Below are 22627 nucleotides of genomic sequence, written 5' to 3'. Positions count from 1 at the left end.
GTATTGGGGTAAGGAGTGAAGAGTTTCCTATCCGCCATGTTCCATTGAAACATAAGAAATAGGATCAGGAGTAAGCCATATGGCTCCTCGAGCCTGCTTCGCCATTCAATAAGATCAAGGCTGATCTTCTCCCTCAACTCCAATTTCCCACCCTATCCCCATATCCCTTGATTCCCTTAGTGTCCAAATATCCATCGATCTCAGTCTTGAATATACTCAACGACTGAGCATCTACAGCCCTTTAGGATAGAGAATTCCAAAGATTCACAACCCTCTGAGTGAAGAAATTTTTCCTCATCTCAGTCCCATATGGCCGACCCCTTATCTTGAGACTATGACCTCCTAGTTCTAGACACTCCAGCCAGGGGAAACAGCCTCTCATCATCTACCCTGTCAAGCCCTCTAAGAATTTTATATATTTCAATGAGGTCCCCTCTCATTCTTTTAAATTCCAGAGAGTATAGGCCCATTCTACTCAATCTCTCCTCATAGGACAACACTCTCATCCCAGGAATCAATCTAGTGAACTTTTATTACAACCTCATCTAAGGCAAGTATATCCTTCCTTAGGTAAGAAGACCAAAATTGTACACCGTATTCCAGATGTGATCTCACCAGAGGCCTATATAATTGCAGCAAGACCTCCTTACTCTTATACTCCAACCCCCTTGCAATAAAGGCTAATATACCATTTGCCTTCCTAATTGCTTGTTGTACCTGCATGTTAACTTTCTGTGATTCCTGTGCAAGGACACCCAGATCCTCCTGACTACCAACATTCCTTAGTCTCTCACCTTTTAAAAAATATTTTGCTTTTCTATTCTTCCTACCAAAGTGGATAATTTCACATTTCCCCACATTATACTCCATCTGCCACCTTCATGCCCACTCACTTAATCTGTCCACATCCCAGCCTCTTTGCGTCCTTCTCATGGCTTACTTTCCCACCTAGCTTTGTGTCGTCAGCAAACTTGGATACATTACACTCGGTCCCTTCATCTAAGTCATTAATGTAGACTGTGAATAGCTGAGGTCCAAGCACCAATCCTTGCGGCACCCGACTAATTACAACCTGCCAACCGGAAAATGACACGTTTATTCCTGCTCTCTGTTTGCTGTCTGTTGACCAATCCTTAATCCATGCTAATATATTACCCCCAATCCCATGAGCCTAATCTTGTGTAACAGCCTCTTATGTGGCACCTTATCGAATGCCTTTTGAGAACCCAAATATACTGTATCCACTGGTTCCCCTTTTATCTACCTTGCTAGTTAGATCCACAAAAAACTCTAATAGATTTATCAAACATGATTTCCCTTTCATAAAACTGTGTTGACTCTGCCTAATCATATTATGATTTTCTAAGTGCCCGGTTACCACATCCTTAATAATAGATTCCAGCATTTTCCCTACTACTGATGTCTGGCTAACTGGCCTATAGTTCCCTGTGTGTTCTCTCCCCTCCTTTCTTGAATAGCGGGGTTACATTTGTTACTTTCCCAACCATGTTCTTAACGTTTTGGTGGGATTGTTATCAAGTTGAAGTTTGGTATATCTGCACAAGAAATGGAAGAGTGGAAAAATTTAGAAAGGAAGTCACTGGATTACCTATAGACCAGAATTGTTAAGTAATATGTTCTTGGGCCTGTACTTGTCGGCTAGGCGGTGATGTTTGATGTGCAGGGAAAACAAACGGGGTGGGGGGCTTTTCGAAAAGATGAGAGATCGGGCAAGAATGTCAAGTCTTGCTGGATTAACAAGTATTTTCATGCAAAAACCTTTAAGCACGTTATTGTCATTATAATAACTGTGTTACAAGCCTAACTTTGCAGCGTCAGTGTTTATAGAATATCAGTTGGCACCGAGTCAGCGCTGCAACTAGTAAATAATGGGAAGAAGGTGTGTGATGGAAATAGTGACACAAATATTGATCAAGTGTACTGATTACATACGAACTAAGAGCATGACTAGGCCATTCGGCCCCTCAAGCCTGCTCTACCATTTGATAAGATCATGGATGATCTGATCATGACTTCAACACTATTTTCCCGTCTACTTACCATAACCTTTGACTCCCTTGTTAATCAGGAATCTATCTAACTCAGCCTTAAAAATATTCAATGACCCTGCCTCCACCGCTCTCTGGGGAAGGGAGTTCCACAGACTCAGACCCTCTGAAAGAAAACATTTCTCCTCATCTCCGTCTTAAATGGGAGACCCCTTATTTTTGAACTGTGGCCCCTATTTCTGTTCTCTCCCACAAGGGGAAACATTCAGCATCTACCCCTTCTAGTCCCCTCAAGATCTTATATGTTTCAATAAGATCACCTCTCATTCTTCTAAACTCCAGTGCATACAGGCCCAACTTGTCCAACCTTTCCTCATAAGATTACCCCCTCATCCCAGGAATCAGTCGAGTGAACCTTCCCTGAACTGTCTCCAAAGCAATTATGTCCTTTCTTAAATAAGGAGACCAAAAGGCACACAGTATTCTAGGTGTGGTCTCACCAATGCCCTGTACAAATGTAGTAAAACATCTCTACTTTTATATTCCATTCCCCTTGCAATAAATGACAACATTCCATTTGCCTTCCTAATCACTTGCTGTACCTGCATACTAACTTTTTGTGATTCATGTACTAGGACACCCAAATCCCTCTGTACCTCATTTCTGCAATCTCTCTCCATTTAAATAATATACTGCTTTTCTATTCCTCCTGCCAAAGTGGACAAGTTCACATTTTCCCACAATATACTCCATCTGCCAAATTTTTGCCCACTCACTTAACCTATCTATACCCCTTTGCAGACTCCTTATGTCCTCTTCACAACTTACTTTCCTACCTACCTTTGTGTCATCAGCAAATTTAGCAACCATATATTTGGTCCCTTCATCCAAGTCATTGATATAGATTGTAAATAGTTGAGGCCCAAGCACTGATCCCTGTGGCACTCCACTCGTTACATCTTGCCAACCTGAAAATGACCCATTTATGCCTACTCTGTTTCCTGTTAGCTAACCAATCCTTTATCCATGCTAATATGTTACTCCCTACACCATGAGCTCTTATTTTGTGTAGTAGCCTTTGATGTGGCACCTTGTCAAAAGCCTTCAGGAAATCCAAGTACACCACATCCACAGGATCCCCTTTATCCACGTTGCTTGTTACTTCCTCAAAGAACTCTAATGAATTAATCAAACACGATTTCCCTTTCCCAAAACCGTGTTGACTCTGCCTGACTGCATTGAGATTTTATAACCTCCTCAATAATAGATTCTAGCATTTTCACTATGACAGATGTTAAGCTACCTGGCCTGTAGTTTCCTGCTTTCTGTCTCCCTCCTCTCTTGAATAGAGGAGTTATATTCCCTATTTTCCAATCTGATGGGACCATTCCAGAATCTGGGGAATTTTGGAAAATTAATACCAATGCATCTACTATCTCTGCAGCCACTTCTTTAAAGACCCTCGGATGAAGTCCATCAGGACCTGGGGACTTGTGAGCTTTTAGTTCTAATCTTTTTTTTCAGAACCCTTTCCCTGGTGATTCTAAATGTTTTAAGTTCCTCCCTTTCACCTCTTGATTCACAATTATTTCTGGCATGTTATTTGTATCCTCTACAGTGAAGACGGACTCAAAATATCTGTTCAATTCATCAGCCACTTCCTTATTCTCCATTATTGATTCCCCAGATTCACTCTCTAGAGGACCAACACTCACCTTACTTACTCTTTTCCTTTTTAAATACCTGTAGAAACTCTTACTATCTGTTTTTATAGGTAAGTTATTTCTGGTCAGAAATTTACCACTTGAAGGAATGTATTCATTTTACTCTCAGGCTTGAATAATTTTATGGCCGTAGCGCTTGTGACTGCAGATTGCAGCTGTTCAATAAGAGCATTGTCCGTAATACTTTTGTATAGTAAGTCAGTAATTTATAGTTTTTTTCCATTTTTAATGTTCATCAAAGTACAAGATTGTTGCAGAAGAATGGGACATTAGTATCAAGGTTCAAGTACACCACAATCCAGTGGGAGAGTAAAGCTCCCTCTTTTCTACTCTTGATAATAAGTCTTAATTCCAACCTTAGAGTAACGATGCTTATTGCATTTTCACAATGTTCTCCCATTTAAGATTGTCCATTTGTACGGAGTTATGGGTGGAATTATCCTGTGGATTTGTAGTACTGTAGGAATTTGGAATGGAGTACCAGCAGACTTAGGTGTGGAATATAGAAGGAGGTGAATACTTGTGCTTAGTAAAGCGAGATCTCTTTAAATCAAACCTAGGACTTGTAAAGGCCCAAAGGTCTCTCTGTTATCTTGTTGTAGGTGAAGTTGCAACTTTGTTCAGGTAATCTGCAGGCCATTTTATTCCTTGGATAATTGTAATCTGCTCACGTTGGAATTTGCAATATTTAAACAGAATTATAAAAAGCTCTCTTCTCAGTTAAAATATGGATGGATAGTGTCACGGTAACTGTATGTGTTGCACAGTGTAATCTTTTTATTGTGTTGATCTTGGTTGTGCTCAGCAACTTGGAATACCTGACTCTATGTAATTGGCATATACAGTAGAGATGTCTGGTAATGAGTAAAATCAAGAACTTTTACTGTAAGTAATTATCATGTGTTTATTACTTCCAATTACTGTCCATTGGTTATATGGACTGTCTATTTACTGTATCAAATCATAAAGCTTGCAAATTTATACATGTGATATGGTGCTTTACCTTGTCAAAGTCTCCAATGAAGTGCAGTGACTTGTGTCTTTTTTTTGCAGCAGTACAATTTGGGCAGAAAATGTTGAGAATGATATAGTTGGTGATTAACAAAGCTAGAAAATAACCATTTAAAAGGAGAAAAATAGGCATTTAAGCAATAGGAAGAGCAAGATTGACCCACTAATCACATACAGGACAGACATACAAAATGTTAATGTAAACATTTATATCAAAAATATGAATGGAAATACTTTAAGCAGTACATTAAGATCTCGATCAGCACAATTCTTGCTTTATTCCTGTACTCGTCACTACACTTCTAAAAGTACTTCATTGCTTGAAATTTCAATACAAGGTGCTACATGCATGCAAGTATTTTAATATAAATAAGGTAATTCTCCTCAAAGTAAATGTGGGTGATCTGTTTTATGAAAACAATTGTTTAATTTCTAGCTGTTCAATGTATTTTGAAGATGGAGAAAGCTGGAACCCCAGTGGAAAAAGAGAGAGGTACTAGGGCAACAATTATCGGCTTGTATTTAAAACTAATTTGTTTCCGTAATCCAAGGTTCTTTAGAGAAGAAGGAAAGTCTACGTAAGAACAGCAAAGTATAAGAGAAGGCCATTACTGCCCTTATTCTTCTAACCTAGCATCCAGCTGCATTTTAATGATCCTTATCGCTGGTACCTTACCTGTCAGATCATTCTAAGCATTTATCATTTCAGTAAAGAAATTCTTTGCAATATATATTTGTTTTAAAATTACTTTTTGAGTTTCTTTAATCTTCTCCATCATGCAATCAAATATGGCTAAAAATTGGTAAAAGTCATTAAAAAAAAAATCACAATCCATATTCTTTTTTATTTCTAATGTGTTTTATGGATGAGCAGCAGCCTATTCATCACTAATTCCATTGAAGACTTATTTATTTTTTTAAAAAGCATTTATATATCATTCATGCTTTTTCTGACAGGGGTCAGTGTCACATCACTATCTCCAACCTGTGCTTCCTCACGGGAGTGTGGATTTTATCTGTGATGACCTCTGGAATCTAGTTTTTTTTTCCCTCCTTTTTCCCATTCCTCTCTCGTATTAATGGATGGATTTTAATGAAGTGTTTGCCAGTCACAAGCTGCACGTTTTTCTATCCTGTTAGGTAGGTCTCCTACTTGGCATCAAATAGCAAAATTGGTATTAAGGGAGGACATCTGCTTGAACCTATGGATTTTGAGAGAGCATTATGTGACTCAAATATCCATGTAATCCTGTCTGTGCTTCACATTTAAGATGTGCCACCCTCCCCCTTCTCACTGACCAGTGCATTTGTAATCAAACCAGACCTTTTTGCCTGTTAACTTAAAAGGCAGTAGCCTCCGTAGAAGAAATCCATTGATAAACACGTGATTAAGGCTTCCGATGCTCATAGTTTTAAAATGCTCTGTGCAAATTTGTGCCAGATATTATTGAAAAGAGCGAAGTTGGTGATGTACAATTTGGAAAAACCTCATGGTACCCTTCGATTTAGAGTGAAAGATGGTAGTTTTGGATGGAAATTATTTTTGGTGGTGCAGGAGAATCTGCAGCATGTCATGTTGATTCTAAAGCAACTGTACAATGCACGAAGAACTGAAGTGCTGTTGTATTAGCAGTTGAGTGCTTCATCAGCAAAATAACACTCCAGTTTAGCTTGTTGTATTTGAATTAAATCTCTCTAAGCCAGTAACTTGTCTCATTTGATCTGTTTAAAAGGAAATGTATCAATATCAATATCTGCTTCTGTGTTTGTGCCAGTATCAGGGGAACTCAGTTGTTTTCTTGTTTATAAGGTCATTTGAAACCCATTTGTCAAGAGTTGAAGCTGAACTGCTGCGAAGGGAAGCTCCTCCGTCCTATGGCCAGTTAATTGCGCAAGGCTTGATTCCCCCAGTGGAGGATTTCCCTGTTTGCTCGTCAAACCAGGTAATGGCTTACAATTTTTGATTTGCATAGAATTTGACACATTGAAACAACACAGTTTGTGGTAGTTGTCTTTTTGTACAGTTAAGATTCTGAGGTTGTAGGTTCCTTCCTTGGTATGATCTTGCCTGTAAACCAGTGAAACTGTTTTAGGGTCTGTTTTGAATACAAACCCATGATCATAATCAGCTGTGTAATTGGACAGAACTTGAATTGACTGTGCCATTTATTTTTCTGAAGCCATATTTACCTAACCATCAGATAAATGGAGTTATGATACAGATCAGCCATGATCTGATTGAACGACGGAACAGGCTCGAGGGGCTGAATGGCCTACTCCTGTTGCTATGTAACTTCTGCCCACTAAGCAGTACTTTGGAACACACAGGACACTGCCCCACCCCCACTCGCCAAAAATCACTTTGGATTCTTGCCACTGATCCCCATTAAGATACTCAAGCTGTGGCCTCCCAGTATTTTATACAGATCCAGCATAACCTCCCTGCTCTTATGTTCTATGCCTCAGCTAAAAAAGGAAAATATTCCATATGCCTTCTTAATCACCTTATCTACCTGTCCTGCTACCTTCAGGGATCTGTGGACATGCATTCCAAGTTCCCTCACTTCCTCTACACCTTTTCAGTATCCTCCCATTTATTGTGTGCTCCCTTGCCTTGTTTGCCCTCCCCAAATGCATTACCTCACACTTCTCTGGATTGAATTCCATTTGCCACTTTTCTGCCCACCTGACCGGTGCATTGATAACTTCCTGCAGTCTACAGCTTTCCTCTTCACTATCAACCACACGGCCAATTTTTGTATCATCTGCAAACTTCTTAATCATGTCCCCTACATTTAAGTCCAAATCATTAATATATATCACAAAAAGCAATGGACCTAATACTGAGCCATGTGGACCATTACCCATTGCTTCCTACCACTGAGCTGATTTTGGATCCAACTTGCCACTCTCCCTTGGATCCCATGGGCTTGTCCTTTATTGACCAGTCTGCCATGTGGGACCTTGTCAAAAGCCTTGCTAAAATCCATATAAGACTACATCAAAAGCACGACCCTCTTTGTTACCTCCTCAAAAAATTCAATCAAGTTAGTCAGACACAACCTTCCCTTAACAAATCCATGCTGACTGTCCTTGATTACGTCATGCCTTTCTAAGTGACTGTTTATCCTGTCCCTCAGAATTGATTCCAATAAATTGCCCACCACCAAGGTTAGACTGACTGGCCTGTAATTACTCGGTCTATCCCTTTTTAAACAACGGTGCAACATCAGCAGCCCTCCAATTCTCTGACATCACGCCTGTATCCAGTGAGGATTAGAAAATGATGGTCAGAACCTCTGCTATTTCCTCCATTGCTTCTTTTAACAGCCTGGGATACATTTCATCCAGTGCTGGTGATGTATCTACTTTCAAAGATGCTAATCCCCTTAATACTTGCTCTCTCACTAAGTTTATCCCATCCAATATCTCACACTCCTCCTCCTTAACTACAATGTCTGCACCATCCCTCTCTTTTGTGAAGACAGAGGCAAAGTATTCATTTAGAACCATACCAACATCTTCTGCCTCCACACATTGGTTACCTTTTTGGTTTTTAATGTATTTATAAAACATCTTTGGGTTTTCCTTGATTTTACTTGCCAATATTTTTTCATGCCCTCTCTTTGCTTTCCTAATTTCCTTTTTTTAATTTCAGCCCTGCACTTTTTATACTCCTGTAGGCTTTCGATAGTATTGAGTTCTCGGTGCCTGACATAAGTTTTCCTTTTCTTTTTTTTTATTCGTTCACGGGATGTGGGCGTCGCTGGCGAGGCCAGCATTTATTGCCCATCCCTAATTGCCCTTGAGAAGGTGGTGGTGAGCCGTCTTCTTGAACTGCTGCAGTCCGTGTGGTGACGGTTCTCCCACAGTGCTGTTAGGAAGGGAGTTCCAGGATTTTGACCCAGCGACAATGAAGGAACGGCGATATATTTCCAAGTCGGGATGGTGTGTGACTTGGAGGGGAACGTGCAGGTGGTGTTGTTCCCATGCGCCTGCTGCTCTTGTCCTTCTAAGTGGTAGAGGTCGCGGGTTTGGGAGGTGCTGTCGAAGAAGCCTTGGCGAGTTGCTGCAGTGCATCCTGTGGATGGTGCACACTGCAGCCACAATGCGCCGGTGGTGAAGGGAGTGAATGTTTAGGGTGGTGGATGGGGTGCCAATCAAGCGGGCTGCTTTATCTTGGATGGTGTCGAGCTTCTTGAGTGTTGTTGGAGCTGCACTCATCCAGGCAAGTGGAGAGTATTCCATCACACTCCTGACTTGTGCCTTGTAGATGGTGGAAAGGCTTTGGGGAGTCAGGAGGTGAGTCACTCGCCTCAGAATACCCAGCCTCTGACCTGCTCTCATAGCCACAGTATTTATATGGCTGGTCCAATTCAGTTTCTGGTCAATGGTGACCCCCAGGATGTTGATGGTGGGGGATTCGGCGATGGTAATGCCGTTGAATGTCAAGGGGAGGTGGTCATTGCCTGGCACTTATCTGGCGCGAATGTTACTTGCCACTTATGAGCCCAAGCCTGGATGTTGTCCAGGTCTTGCTGCATGCGGGCTCGGAATGCTTCATTATCTGAGGGGTTGCGAATGGAACTGAACACTGTGCAGTCATCAGCGAACATCCCCATTTCTGACCTTATGATGGAGGGAAGGTCATTGATGAAGCAGCTGAAGATGGTTGGGCCTAGGACACTGCCCTGAGGAACTCCTGCAGCAATGCCCTGGGGCTGAGATGATTGGCCTCCAACAACCACTTATCTTACCCTGTATGCTCCTTGTCATCTAGGGGGCTCTAGATTTGGCAGCCCCATCCTTTTTCTTTGTGGGAACATGTTTACTCTGCACCCCTTGAATCTTCCCTTTGAATGCCTCCCACTGCTCCGACAGTGATTTACCTTCAAGTAGCTGTTTCCAGTCCACTTTTGCTAAATCACTTCTTAGCTTAGTAAAATTGGCCTTTCCCCAATTGAGAACTTTAACTCCTTTATAGCATAGTTTTTCCATAACTATGCTAAAACTAACTGAATTTTGATCACTATCACTAAAATGCTCTCCCACTGATACTCCTTCCACCTGCCCAGCCTCATTTCCTAAAACTAAATCCAGAATTGGCCCCTCTCTTGTTGGGATTGTTACGTACCGGTTAAAAAAGTTCTCCTGAATGCAATTGAATAATTTTGTGCCCTCTATAGCCTTTACACTGTTTGTGTTCTGGTTAATATTAGGGTAGTTGAAATTCCCTACTATTACTGCTCTATTGTTTTTGCACTTCTCAGAAATTTGCCTACATATTTGCTGCTCTATCTCCCTCTGACTGTTTGGAGGTATATAGTACACACCCAGTAGTGTGACTGCCCCTTTTTTGTTCCTTTTAGCTCAACCCATATGGTCTCATTTGATGATCCTTCTAACATATTATCCCTCTTCACAGCTGTAATTGTTTCTTTAACCAAAATTGCCGCCACCCCCCCCCCTCGTTTTTTTATCCCCTTCTCTGAAAACCTTGTAACCAGGAATGTTGAGCTGCCATTCCTGCCCCTCTTTAAGCTATTTTTCTGTAATAGCTAAGATATCGTACTGCCACGTGTCTATCTGTGCCTTCAGCTCATCTGCCTTATTCACTATACACCTTTAAGCACTGCCAAACTCACTTGCTGTTTATTTTTTAACCTTTGTTTCCTCTGCCTTTCTAAGTCTTCTAAGGTCCGGTGCCCAGAACTGTACACTGTTACGGAGCGCAAGTTGGGGGGGGGGGGGGGGGGCGATGCCAGAGGCACAGGTGCTATTTATTGGGCAGGGGGAAATGGCCACTATGCTGTCCTTTGGAGGAGGTTTAAGAATGGGGAATGAGCAGAATTCTGAGGGCATAAGTTGAGTGTCCTGTGGGCTGTGCCAACAACTAGCTGGAAGCTATCGGCCATGGCTGGCAGGGGATTTGAAGGTTGGGCTGGGATAAGGCTTTTTAATGCAGTGGATTGTGCTTTGTATGGCCCAGAGAGGCCAATGGAGCACACATAGCAGCGCCACTTGCTGTTTAAATGTTGACTATTTTGTTACAGGTTTTCCCACTGAGAAGGTTTGACTTAGGAATTTTCAAGAAGTTTTGAAATGGAATGTTGCACACCATTCAGTAATTTAATAGACAACAGAGAACGTTCTTTTCAGATGTTGCGATTCGCAAGTGCAAATGGTCCAACTCTTAAAATGTAATGGAGTTCAATTCTTGTAATGGATTAAATGTAATATATCAAAATATCATCTCGACCTGATAATTATTTAGAATGGTGTGCCAAACTGAAAAATTGAGTGTGTCTGAGAATTTGAGCTTTTTAGCTCTGAACATGTCCAGGGAACTATAGACCAGTTAGCTTGATGTCAGTGGTAGGAAAGATAATGGAATCTTTACTCAAAAGATGTATTAGAAAAACATCTGGAGAATGAAAATATAATAAAGAATAGTCAGCATGGATTTCAGAAGGGAAAGTGGTGCTTGACCAACCTTACTGAACTCTGAAGAAGTAACAGAAAGAGTAGACATGGGTAATATATTTGGATTTTCAAAAGGCCTTCGATAAGGTAGACTCATGACTAAGGTCAGAGCATGTGAAGTCAGGGGACAAGTAGCAGAATGGATAGCAAGCTGGCTGCAAAACAGAGTAGGGGTTAAGGGTACATACTCAGACTGGCAAAAGGTGGGATGTGGTGTTCCACAGGGATCGGTGCTGGGACCACTGTTCACAATTTACATTAACAATTTGGATTCGGGAATCTGAAGTACAATTTCAAAACTTGCCAACGACACCAAATTGCAGTGTGTAATAAATGAGTCAAAATGCAAGAGGATATTAATAAACTTGCAGGATGGGTGTGTAATTGGCAAATGAATTTCAATATAGATCTGTGTGAGGTGGTGAATTTTGGTAGGTAGTACTTGGATAATAGTCTAAATGGGATAGAGGAGCAATGGGATCTGAGGGTACAGATACATAAATCACTAAAAGTAGTGATGTAGGTTAATAAGGCCATAAAAAAGGCAAATCAAGCATTGGGGTTCATTTCTAGTGGGATAGAATTGAAAAGCAGAGAAGTTATGTGAAACTTGTTTAGAACCTTGGTTAGACCACACTTGGAGTACTGTGCACAGTTCTGGTCTCCATATTTTAGAAAAGATGTAGATGCATTGGAGAGGGTGCAAATAAGATTCGCAAGGATGGTACCAGAACTGAGAGGATATACTTATTAGGAAAGGCTGAACAGGCTGGGGCTCTCTTTTTCTAGGAAAGAGAGGCCGAGGAGTTACCTGATAGAGGTCTTTAAGATAATGAAAGGGTTTGCTAGGGTAGACATAGAAAAAATGTTTCCACTTGTGGGGGAGTCCAAAACTAGAGGTCATAAATATAAAATAGTCGCTAATAAATCCAATAGGGAATTCAGAAGAAACTTCTTTACCCAAAGAGTGGTAAGAATGTGGAACTTGTTACCACAAGGAGTAGTTGAGGCAAATAGCATAGATGCATTTAAGGGGAAACTAGATAAGCACATGAGGGAGAAAGGAATAGAAGGGTATCCTGATAGGATTAGATGAAGTAGGGAGGGAGGAGGCTCGTGTGGAGCATAAATGTCGGCATTGACCAGTTGGGCCGAATGGCCTGTTTCTGTGCTGTAGTTTCAGCGTAACTCGAAGTAATTTTAGCAAGGATTTGCCTTCCTGGACGTTTTACACTGAAAAATTCAGACATGAGAAGACTGTTGGCGCAACATGTTGATGTACTACTAATACACTGAGCCACAGGGGAAACTATGTGGATTTGTACTCACCATTACTAAACAGCGAATTACCAATCTCAGCTGTCTATGGCCTGACCAAAATGTGGTTTTGTTTCTCCATATCACCTATTTACATCTCACTGAAATCTGTTAGAAAGCAGCACTGGCAGGGATTGGAGATTAAACTGGTCAATTGGCTGTATTTGCTTCCCCCCGATGGAGAAGGGTTGTGGCGACAGGATTTCCTGAGTCGGGGTCATTTCACACTCGAGGCGTGATCTCTACCACTGAAAGAGCCTGTCATTGAGAGAGCAAAAAGTCAGCCACCCGCTGCAGCACCAAAACAAGGAAATTAAAGCGGCAAACCCGTCACAAAAAGGTTTTTTTCTTTATTTTAAAGAAAGGGGTCTCCATGAGTCCAGACCTCCAAGGACAGTTAAGGGACTTGAAGAGAGGGAGATGTGCCCCTTCCCTCCTTTACATTGCTGTCCCAGGGCCAAATGCCACTTCTCTTCTGGGGCCTGCGGCAGTGAAGGCATGGAAATTGGGCGGGTTCCTGGGCCCTGTTCCTTTTGCCATTTAAGTGCACCAGGGTGGACAAGATTTGGGAGGCTGAGATCCCTGTGGCAGGGGAGGGAGAGAAATTTAACCATAACACTGGTAGGGGTGGGGATGTGATGGTGGGGCTTCCCACCTAATTTCCCTTCTTAATTTTTCTGGTGCTGTACTGCCTGATGTTGCATGGCATAGCAGAGGAAAATCCAGCATAGCTTGCCAGGCAACTGGATGAAAGAAAAAGGGAATAAAATATTTTTGAGACCAAGCCATGTATATAGAAAGTTAAAATGAATATAACAAGTATTTTGTTTAAATTAACATGCTGCTCAGATACAGTGAATTAACAGTTGGGAAAGTTCAAAAAATGCATAACTTTTTTTTTAAATGCCACTTGCAAATTTCAGATACTTCCAGCCTTACAAACAGGTAATAACTAGCAATTACAATCTATATAGATTCATCAGATCAGTTTTGAAACTATCCAAATTAGTTTCAATGTTTGCAGTAGATTGCTATAATGCAGGAGCTCCCAATTTGCACACATTTCTTTTTGATTTGAAGTTATTTCTAAATGTTTTTATTTTTGCTGTTACTTATTGATACTGTAATTACAATTTTGTTAAAACTTCTGTGGTGTTGCATCATGTTTGTTCCTTTCATTCACAATGTCTCATGGTGTAAAATTTCATTTATCAAACTAAAACATGAAGATAGCAGTGTAGTGTAAGTTAATACCATCTGGGGTGCAGCTGTTCAAACATAAATAAAGGGATTTTGTTCATTGTAGAGGACAATCATTTATAGCATTTAATAACTGTTTTGTGAAGGCTTGATTGTTCACTTTACCTCAACAATCAAGGGAATTGCTCAGGGATTTGAGAAAAGAGTATTGATCTTTACACATTTTCAGCCTTTAGATGCATGTACTCGAATTTTGCCTGATATCTTCCCAGAGACTTGCTGTTTCCTGCTGCATCATCCTCAGCATGTTCTCTGATTGGAAACGTATAATTAGTTTAAAACTACAATTTATTTAGTGACTGGTTTTTTTGCCAGTATTTCTTTTGAAGTCTTCAGAGTTTATTAAATAACACCCATGGCTTGTGGACTTGCATCCTCATTACACCTTGCGTGGCATGTGCATTGCTTAATGTAAGGATTGGAATTATGCAAATCTGAGAAAATATAAACTTTTCATGTGAAAACCATCACCGCCTCATTAACTTGCAGCATTGAAGCCAGTTAATTTTCAGTGCCAAAGAGGTTGTTTGGCAGTAATTAAGCATTTGTAATAAGATAAATGAATTGATGGCACAAATAGAAACAAATTGGTATGACGTGGCTGCAAGGTGACCAAGGTTGGGAGCTAAATATTCAGGGTTATTTAACATTTCGGAAGGATAGGAAAAAAGGTAAAGGTGGTGGGGTAGCTCTGTTAATAAAGGATGAAATTGGTATAATAGTGAGAAATGATCTTGGCTCAGAAGATCAAGATGTTGAATCAATTTGGGTGGAGGTAAGAAATAGCAAGGGAAAGAAATCACTGGTGGGAGTAGCATGTAGGCCCCCTGACAGTAGCTACACTGTGGGGCAAAATATAAATCAGGAAATAAGGAGGGTTGTAAAAAAGGTAATGCAGTAATCATGGATGATTTTAACTTTCACATAGATTGGACAAATCAAATTGGCAAAAGTAGCCCTGAGGAGGAGTTAATAGAGTGTATTCAGGACTGTTTCTTAGACCAATACGTCAGGGAACCAACCAGGGAAGATTAATTAATGATCTCGAAGTAAAGGATCCCTTGGGAAGCAGTGATCATAACATGATAGAATTTCACATCCAGTTTGAGAGCGAGGATCTTGGGTCTGAAACTACTGTATTAAACTTAAATAAGGGCAATTATAAAGGAATGAGGGCGGAATTGGCTAAAGTGGACTGGGTAAACAGATTAAATGGTATGATGGTGGATAAGCAGTGGCAAACATTTAAAATGATATTTTATGACTCGCAACAAAATATATCCCTGTGAGGAGGAAAGATTCCACAAAAAGGGTGAACCAACCATGGCTGACTAAGGAAGTCAAAGATGGTATCAGGTTAAAAGAAAAAGCCACAACTTGGCAAAGATTACTGGTAAACCTGAAGATTGGGAAAACTTTAAAAACCAGCAAAGGATGACTAAAAGAATAATAAAGAGGGAGAAAATAAATGATGAGAGTAAACTAGCAAGAAATATAAAAACTGACAGTAAAAGCTTCTACAAGTATATAAAAAGGAAGAGGATAGCTAAAGTAAACATTGGTCCCTTAGAGGATGAAACTGGGGAAATAATAATGGAAAACAAGGAAATGGCAGAGGAATTGAACAGATATTTGGTATCTGTCTTCACAGTAGAAGACACTAATAACATACCAATAATAGAAAATCAGGGGGCAAAGGGAGGGAGGAACTAAAAACGATCACAATCACTGGAGAAAAAGTACTAGATAAACTACTGGTGTAAAGGCTGACCAGTCCCTCTGGACCTGATGGCTTGCATCTGTGGGTTTTAAAGGAAGTGGCTGCAGAGATAGTTGGTGCAATGGTTGTAACCTTTCAGAATTCACTAGATTCTGGAAAGGTCCCAGCGGATTGGAAAACCGCAAACTTAACACCCCTATTCAAGAAGGGAGTGAGACAGAAAGCAGGTAACTATAGACCAGTTAGCCTAACATCTGTCATTGGGAAAATACTAGAATCCATTATTAACGAAGTAGTAGCAGGACATTTGGAGACCATAATACAATCAAGGAGAGTTAACATGGTTTTATGAAGGGGAAATCGTGTCTGACAAATTTATTAGAGTTCTTTGAGGAAGTAATGGGCAGGGTGGATAAAGGGGAACCAATGGATGCAGTATCTTTGGATTTCCAAAAGGCATTCGATAAGGTGCCACATAAAAGGTTACTGCACAAGATAAGAGCTCATGGTGTTGGGGGTAATATACTGGCATGGATAGAGGATTGGCTAACTAACAGAAAACAAAGAGTCGGGATAAAAGGGCCATTTTCAAAATGGCAATCTGTAACTAGTGGGGTGCTGCCGGGCTCAGTGCTGGGGCCTCAACTATTTACAATATATATCAATGACTTGGATGAAGGAACAGAGTGTATTGTGGCCAAATTTGCTGATGATACAAAGATAGGTGGAAAAGCAAGTTGCGAGGAGGACGCAAAGTGTCTGCAAAGGGATGTTGACAGGTTAAGCGAATGGGCAGAAATTTGGCAGATGGAATATAATGTGGGAAAATGTGAAGTCATCCACTTTGGGAGGAAAAATAAAAAAGCAAAATATTATTTGAATGGAGAAATACTACAAAATGTCGTGGTACAGAGGGATCTGGGTGTCCTCGTACATGAAACACAAAAAATCAACATATAGGTGCAGCAGGTAATCCGGAAGGCAAAGGGAATATTGGCCTTTATTCCTAGGGGGATGGAGTATAAAAGCAGGGAAGTCATGCTGCAACTGTACAGAGTGCTGGTGAGACCACACCTGGAGTACTGCGTACACTTCTGGTGCCCTTATTTAAGGAAGTATATACCTGCATTGGAGGCAGTTCAGAGAAGGTTCACTAGGTTGATTCTGAGTATGGAATGGTTGTCTTATGAGGAGAGATTGAGCAGGTTGGGTCTATGCTCATTGGAGTTTAGAAGAATGAGAGGAAATTTTATTGACATATATAAGATTCGGTGGGGAATTTCTTCTCCCAGAGGGTTGTGAAACTTTGGAATTCTTTACCCCAAAAAGCTGTGGAGGCTGAGTCATTGAATACATTCAAGGCTAGTTAGACAAATTTTTGATCAGCAAGGGAGTCAAAGGATATGGGGAAAAGGTGGGAAAGTGGAGCTGAGATTAAAAAATCAGATCAGCCATGATTTCATTAAATGGTGGAGCATGCTCGAAGGGCCAAAGGGCCTATTCCTGCTCCTATTTCTTTTGGTCTTATACTTACCATGCCATTAAAAGGGTACCTACACTGGAATGGACAAGCCTTAACTTTTTTGGCGCGTTTAGTCCATATCTATGAGGTAAGTACAGGAACTTCACGCCGTTCAATACATTTGAATGGTGAGTCAGACGGCAAGATGCTGTTTTCGCGCATCTTTTGGAGGAATAGGGCATCTCGGACAGCAATTTCCTGATTTGCACATTTAACTGTGCGTGTGCAGTCGCCGGAAGTTACTGTCCGATTTGCACATAAATAACGATGAGCATTGTTAACCTAACTGTTATTTTTACAGCAATATTCAAGCCAATGAGTACTGTAAATCTGCAAGGGTTGGGGGGGAATGGGGGTTGGTGAGGGCAGAAAATGCAGCAAGTATACAATATGCCAGTGAGCGTCTCAAATTTAAAAAAAAAGTAGATTAAAGTTTCGGATGGACCCTTCATCAGACTTGTTTTCATGCTTCTTCATATAGCCTAATGTTCTTCCTTCGCCCAACAGCACCAAAAGAAATTAACTGTTATCTACAATTTTTTTTATTGTAATTTTTTTTGAAGAAGTAGTTTCTTGAGGATTCTGGGTGTTGTGATGAAGATCCTATATAAATGAAAGTCTTTTTTAAGGTTTGCTGCTGAACCTAATGTTGTTCAATTACATTTTAGGCATCTATTTTGGAAAACCTCCGATTGGCAGTACGTTCACAACTTGGACTAACCTCTATCCGATCGACTACATCCAATAGTCGATCTAACCTCTGGAACCGTGTTTTTAGCTTCACTAGATCCAGGAATTCAGGGTCTCTAGCACTTGTGTCAACAGATGGAGGTGATACTGCTGGTGAGCAGAACGTTACTAGGGAACCAGAAAGGAGCAGTCTGCACAGAAGTCTTCTGACACTCGAGTCTGATGATGCAGATAGAGACGGTGAGCGGAGAGATATACCAGGAGCTGTTGGTGGAGTTGCAGCCCCTCTACCTCAAAAGGCTGCACCAACCTCTGCAGTAGAAGTTGTTGTAGGAGCAACTGGAATTTCCTCTGGCTACCACACTAATATTGCTACTGAAATTGTTCCCTCACAATCGGGTAGCTCAGAGCAGCCAAGCATTAGCCCAGCAAGACAGCAGTTGAGCAGTGCACTGAGCAGGGTGACTCAGAGTTTGCGATGGGTGCGGTTTTCTATTGGAAGATCCAGTTCGACGAGTCAGAACCAGAGTCCTTTGCGACAGCTCGATAATGGAGTGCATGGAAGAGATGATGATGATGATGATGATGTTGAATTGTTAATTCCTGTTTCTGATGCAGCGTCAGACATAGATACGAGGGACTGTTGCAGACCATTTACTGAGCCTGGCCCCAATAGGGTGCAGGGAACTAGGCAGCATTATGTTTCAACATCTCACAGAGAACAGTCTAATAGTAGAGATGGGCCTTGTGAGCACTGTGGAATGGTACATACAGCCCAGATACCTGTCGTGTGCCTAGAAGCAACATTGAAGAATGAAGCCAGTGACGATGAATCCTTGCTTGTCTGCTAGCTGTGCAATATGTCCACCATTAATTTTATTTATGCTCCTGTTGGTACAGTGCATATTGTGACTTTTAAGTTCTTTCGGTACTTGAAAAAAAACAACTGGATTTGTGTGACTGTCAGATACGATATTTATTACATTTTACTTTGGTTTATGGGAGTCAACTAAATGCATGGTTAACGTTCTGTGCAATTTTTTTGGTTCATGTTATGCATTCAGGATAAGAACGCATTAAGTTTGTTTTAATATGTAGAATGAAAATAAATTATAACTTAAGTTTATGCATTTACACTTTCTTTTCCTAGCTGTTTCTAAAACATTGTCTTTATTTATTGCTTTTGTCATAAATTGCATGTTTTATGATTTTTAACTATTAGGCTCTGGGTGCCCTAAAAACTGAATCTGGAACATGAAAAGTAATGTAAACACAAATAAAAATCCACTTTTACAGTAAAGATGATTTTTACTACTGCTATTCTTCTCTTTTCTCTCTTCCTCCCTGCCTCAAAAAAACCCTGCAAAAGCTGTGACATTTGTTCTGGTGCCTTCTATCAATCGTGATTATGAAGCATTATTTTTACTTGAATAACTTGAGTTATTTTGTCTGATCTTAATATTACCAATAACTTTGTGGCAGTCACACGCCATTTGAAGTTGGGCATGTGATGACATCATGTGTAAACTAACATTCTGCCTCAAATATTTTATATAGCTGGTGCTGCCTCTTGGGACTCCTGGCATGCTTACTTAGTAACATTTGTACATGTTAAATGGAATTTTTTTTAACCCATATTTTTATTCTCCCTGACAGGTTCGAACTTAAGTCCAAGAAGGCAGTCAGGCCAGAATACTATTAAAAATATAGACTTAATCTTACAAATGGATGTATTGGTACACTAATGGATTTAGTCCTACCACTTTGTATTTTTAGACAGTTAATTTGAGCCTCAAGCAACCTGAGTGAGCAGAAACATCCAGTTCACGTGTCTATCCTTGGGTCCATTGTTGCTGTTGAGTAATGAGCACATTATTTACAAATGAAAATTATCAAGAGTTATCAAACTGTGAATCTAACAATTTTCCAATGTTCCCCATTGTGCCATGCACTCAGTTCTGGCCAATAGTCAGAGTTGAGCATTAGCCCTACCAATGGCGGACGCAAAGACTGTTGTCTGGGGATTGTGGGGCAACTTTTGATGTTGTTGGAAAGTGGGTCAATCAAAATTTATTTGTCGGACCGATGTTGCTTTGCTTCCAGCAACTGTATATGAAGGTGTCTATAAAGAGTTTTTTTTTTCTCCCCCTAAAAGTCTAGACTTTTGTTGATCCCAATCAATATTGGACAGTCACAGTGCAGGGAATTGTAGATAACATTCTCTGCAGCATGTTGCACTGATGCACCTAATAAGCTGTGCCTCTCTACTGGGTTTTCTTCCCATGGGGTTGTACTTTAAGTATCGACTTACAAAGCATAGATTGAGCACCAAATGTTAGATTGAAATATTACACATCTATAACCTTAATGCTAACTTTTTGTGATTGTTGTACTGCATAACACATGTCAGATTGGACTTGGAATTTCCTAAAATGCAATTATTTTGGGGTGAATTGATGAAATCAAGTTGGCGTGAGAGTGTGTTTTATGAAAAGAAAACCTTGGAGTGTTTTCAGTCGTCCCATTCAGATTGGCTGCTGTATAAAATCTAAGTGGATTTGTTGCTGCATCAATACTCCTACGATGTCCTGGTCCTGTTATTCTTGATGTGTTAATGTTTTATCTCATTTATACTGTACAAACAATTTAAAAAGAACTGATTATTTACCTAGGCTGCTAGGACTCTGAAATCTCCACGTTGACATTGCATAATGGATTCAGAACACTTGTGCAGTTGTTTTAAGATTCAGGACTGTAATGAAATCATAGAATCATACAGCACAGAAGGAGGCCTTTAGGCCCATAGTGCCTGTGCTGGCTCTCTAAGAGTTACCAATTAGTCCCACTCCCCTCTACCCCATATTCTAAGCATTGCTTTGTACCTTATTTATGTTTTCCTTCATAACAGAGTGAAAACCTTTATGTACACTAAACTTGAATTTATTTTCTCATGCAATACAATAGGGTATCTAGCCTACAGCACCTGCCGATACTGTCCTTAAAGCCCAGGCAGCTCAGATCTTTTTGTACTTTATATTTCTTTGTTAGTTTGCCCTGTTTGAAATTTATCAGACTGAAGTTTTGGAAAGGACTGTTCTTAGTACTGTTGCATCATCTAAATCTGAACACCAAGGTCTGTTAGTAGTGAGATAAATGCAAATTAGCAGGAAAATGAAGTTAAACTTTATATGTGAGCCCCAGAGCTTCATGGTGCACTGCTATGTGGTCCATGAAGATGAATGCTTAAACACTCCTGCAGTCGAGTTTATTTTCACCAAATTAGCAAAATGGGAACTTGTGATTTGGGACAGTGTTTGGTGTTCTTTCTGTTTTTATTGTGTTGAAGTGTGGTATGTGTGAGTTACTGAGCAGTTTTTATATTTCAGGTGTTGTACACATTCTTCCATCTTTGATTGGGACAGTACCTGTTTCTTCCCCTCCCTTTCCTCTTCCCCTCCCTTTCCTCTTCCCCTCCCTTTCCTCTTCCCCTCCTTCTCTCCACTCCCCCTGAGAACTGATGAAGCTAATTGTAGGTGTTGAAAATGATGTAGTACTGAAGTTGAGGCCACCTAATAATAATGGTCTAATGGTCAAAAGAAATAATTACTTTTGTACTGTGGATTATTTGATTTATATTATTGCGGTGCCATTTGGATGGTCTAAATAGTAGGCAGGTGATAGCATACACTGCTTTAAATGAATCATGATACTATTGGTACTGGAGCCTTATACTAAAAGGCTTTGTGTCCTGGATCAGATGTTTACTCTTGCTAATCTCTCTCTCCTCCGCCCCCCCCCCAAAACAAATAAATAAACAAACAAACAAACACACACAACTCAATTCATTTGTAGCAATTTTTAATTCTAATCTTGGAAGTTTAGACTATTCCAAAGTGTGATTTGAAAAATGGAATTTCTATTGAAAGGCAAATTAAGTAGTTTATATATGTCAGATTAACCTTTGACCTTCTGAAAATCTGAAATGAACAGTGGAAACCATAAGTAGCAGGCTAAGTGTTTAAATGGATATTACATCAATTGGGAATTTTGAACATGCTTGGTTCTTGCTCAGGCTGCTTTAAAAACTGCTGACTGCAAAAGTTTTAGAGCTATCCGATGCAGTGCCAACTCATATTAAGCAAAGTTTAAAAATAATACATTTGTAGTCCCAGATGTGATTTTTGTACTGATGTAATGCTATCCTGTTTCCTAACCTAGTAAGAACATAAAGAAGGTGGGAATGAAAAAAGATCATTCGACATGTCTGGTTGTCCCAGTGGTTTCTGTTCATGTGCAATACCTGCTCAGACTGTCTTCATTTTCCTCCTGTCTTAGCAGTGTACTTCTTTAATCTCTAAAGCAGGAAGCTGTCCAGCTTTCATTTGAATGATTTAGCTGAATCAGTGTGTTAGGCAACAGTCTATTCCATAAATTACCAATCTTTAAGGATGAAGTGGTTAATTCTTAAATTACATTTAGCTTAAGATTTCCTTAGTTTATAATCATGTTCCCTAGGTTTCTGGTCAGACACAAAAGGACTATTCTGTGTGCATCCTAATGATTCACTTCATGATTTAAAAGAACATGTATCTGTGGATTATTTACTGTCTTTTCTGTTGAACAGGATTATCTCCCTTAGTATCTTTACAATTTATTGACTGAAAAACCGGAAACGTCCTCGCTGCTGTTCTCATGAGCCCTTTCCAATAATTGTGATTCTGAACATATGTGAAAAGGTGAAGACGACTGGACTGAGTGTGCATTTACCAGTGGTGTTAACTTCTTGTGTATCGACTTATATACCTCAGCCCTGACCTGTTGCCACGTAGATGATAATGGCACCATTTGGATATGAGAACTTCAATTACAGTGCACTGCACCTTAGATTGAG

General features: G+C 40.2%; 1 protein-coding gene across 3 annotated transcripts in view; it reads left to right on the top strand.

Moving 5' to 3' along the window:
* The window catches only part of lrp12 (low density lipoprotein receptor-related protein 12), a 50110-nt gene extending 31074 nt beyond the window's left edge, over positions 1–19036 (top strand). For all 3 annotated transcript variants that reach the window (XM_067981508.1, XM_067981511.1, XM_067981514.1), the window contains 2 exons: positions 6555–6687; positions 17715–19036. In XM_067981508.1, the coding sequence (XP_067837609.1) occupies positions 6555–6687; positions 17715–18587 (1006 nt within the window). In that variant the 3' untranslated portion in view covers positions 18588–19036. The remainder of the gene's footprint in view (positions 1–6554; positions 6688–17714) is intronic.
* The last annotated feature ends 3591 nt before the right edge of the window (positions 19037–22627 follow it).

The sequence above is a fragment of the Heptranchias perlo genome, chromosome 3, assembly GCF_035084215.1.
Source record: "Heptranchias perlo isolate sHepPer1 chromosome 3, sHepPer1.hap1, whole genome shotgun sequence".
Taxonomy (NCBI): domain Eukaryota; kingdom Metazoa; phylum Chordata; class Chondrichthyes; order Hexanchiformes; family Hexanchidae; genus Heptranchias; species Heptranchias perlo.
The sequence above is the reverse complement of the archived record's forward strand: the minus strand, read 5'-3'. Positions and strand labels throughout refer to the sequence as shown.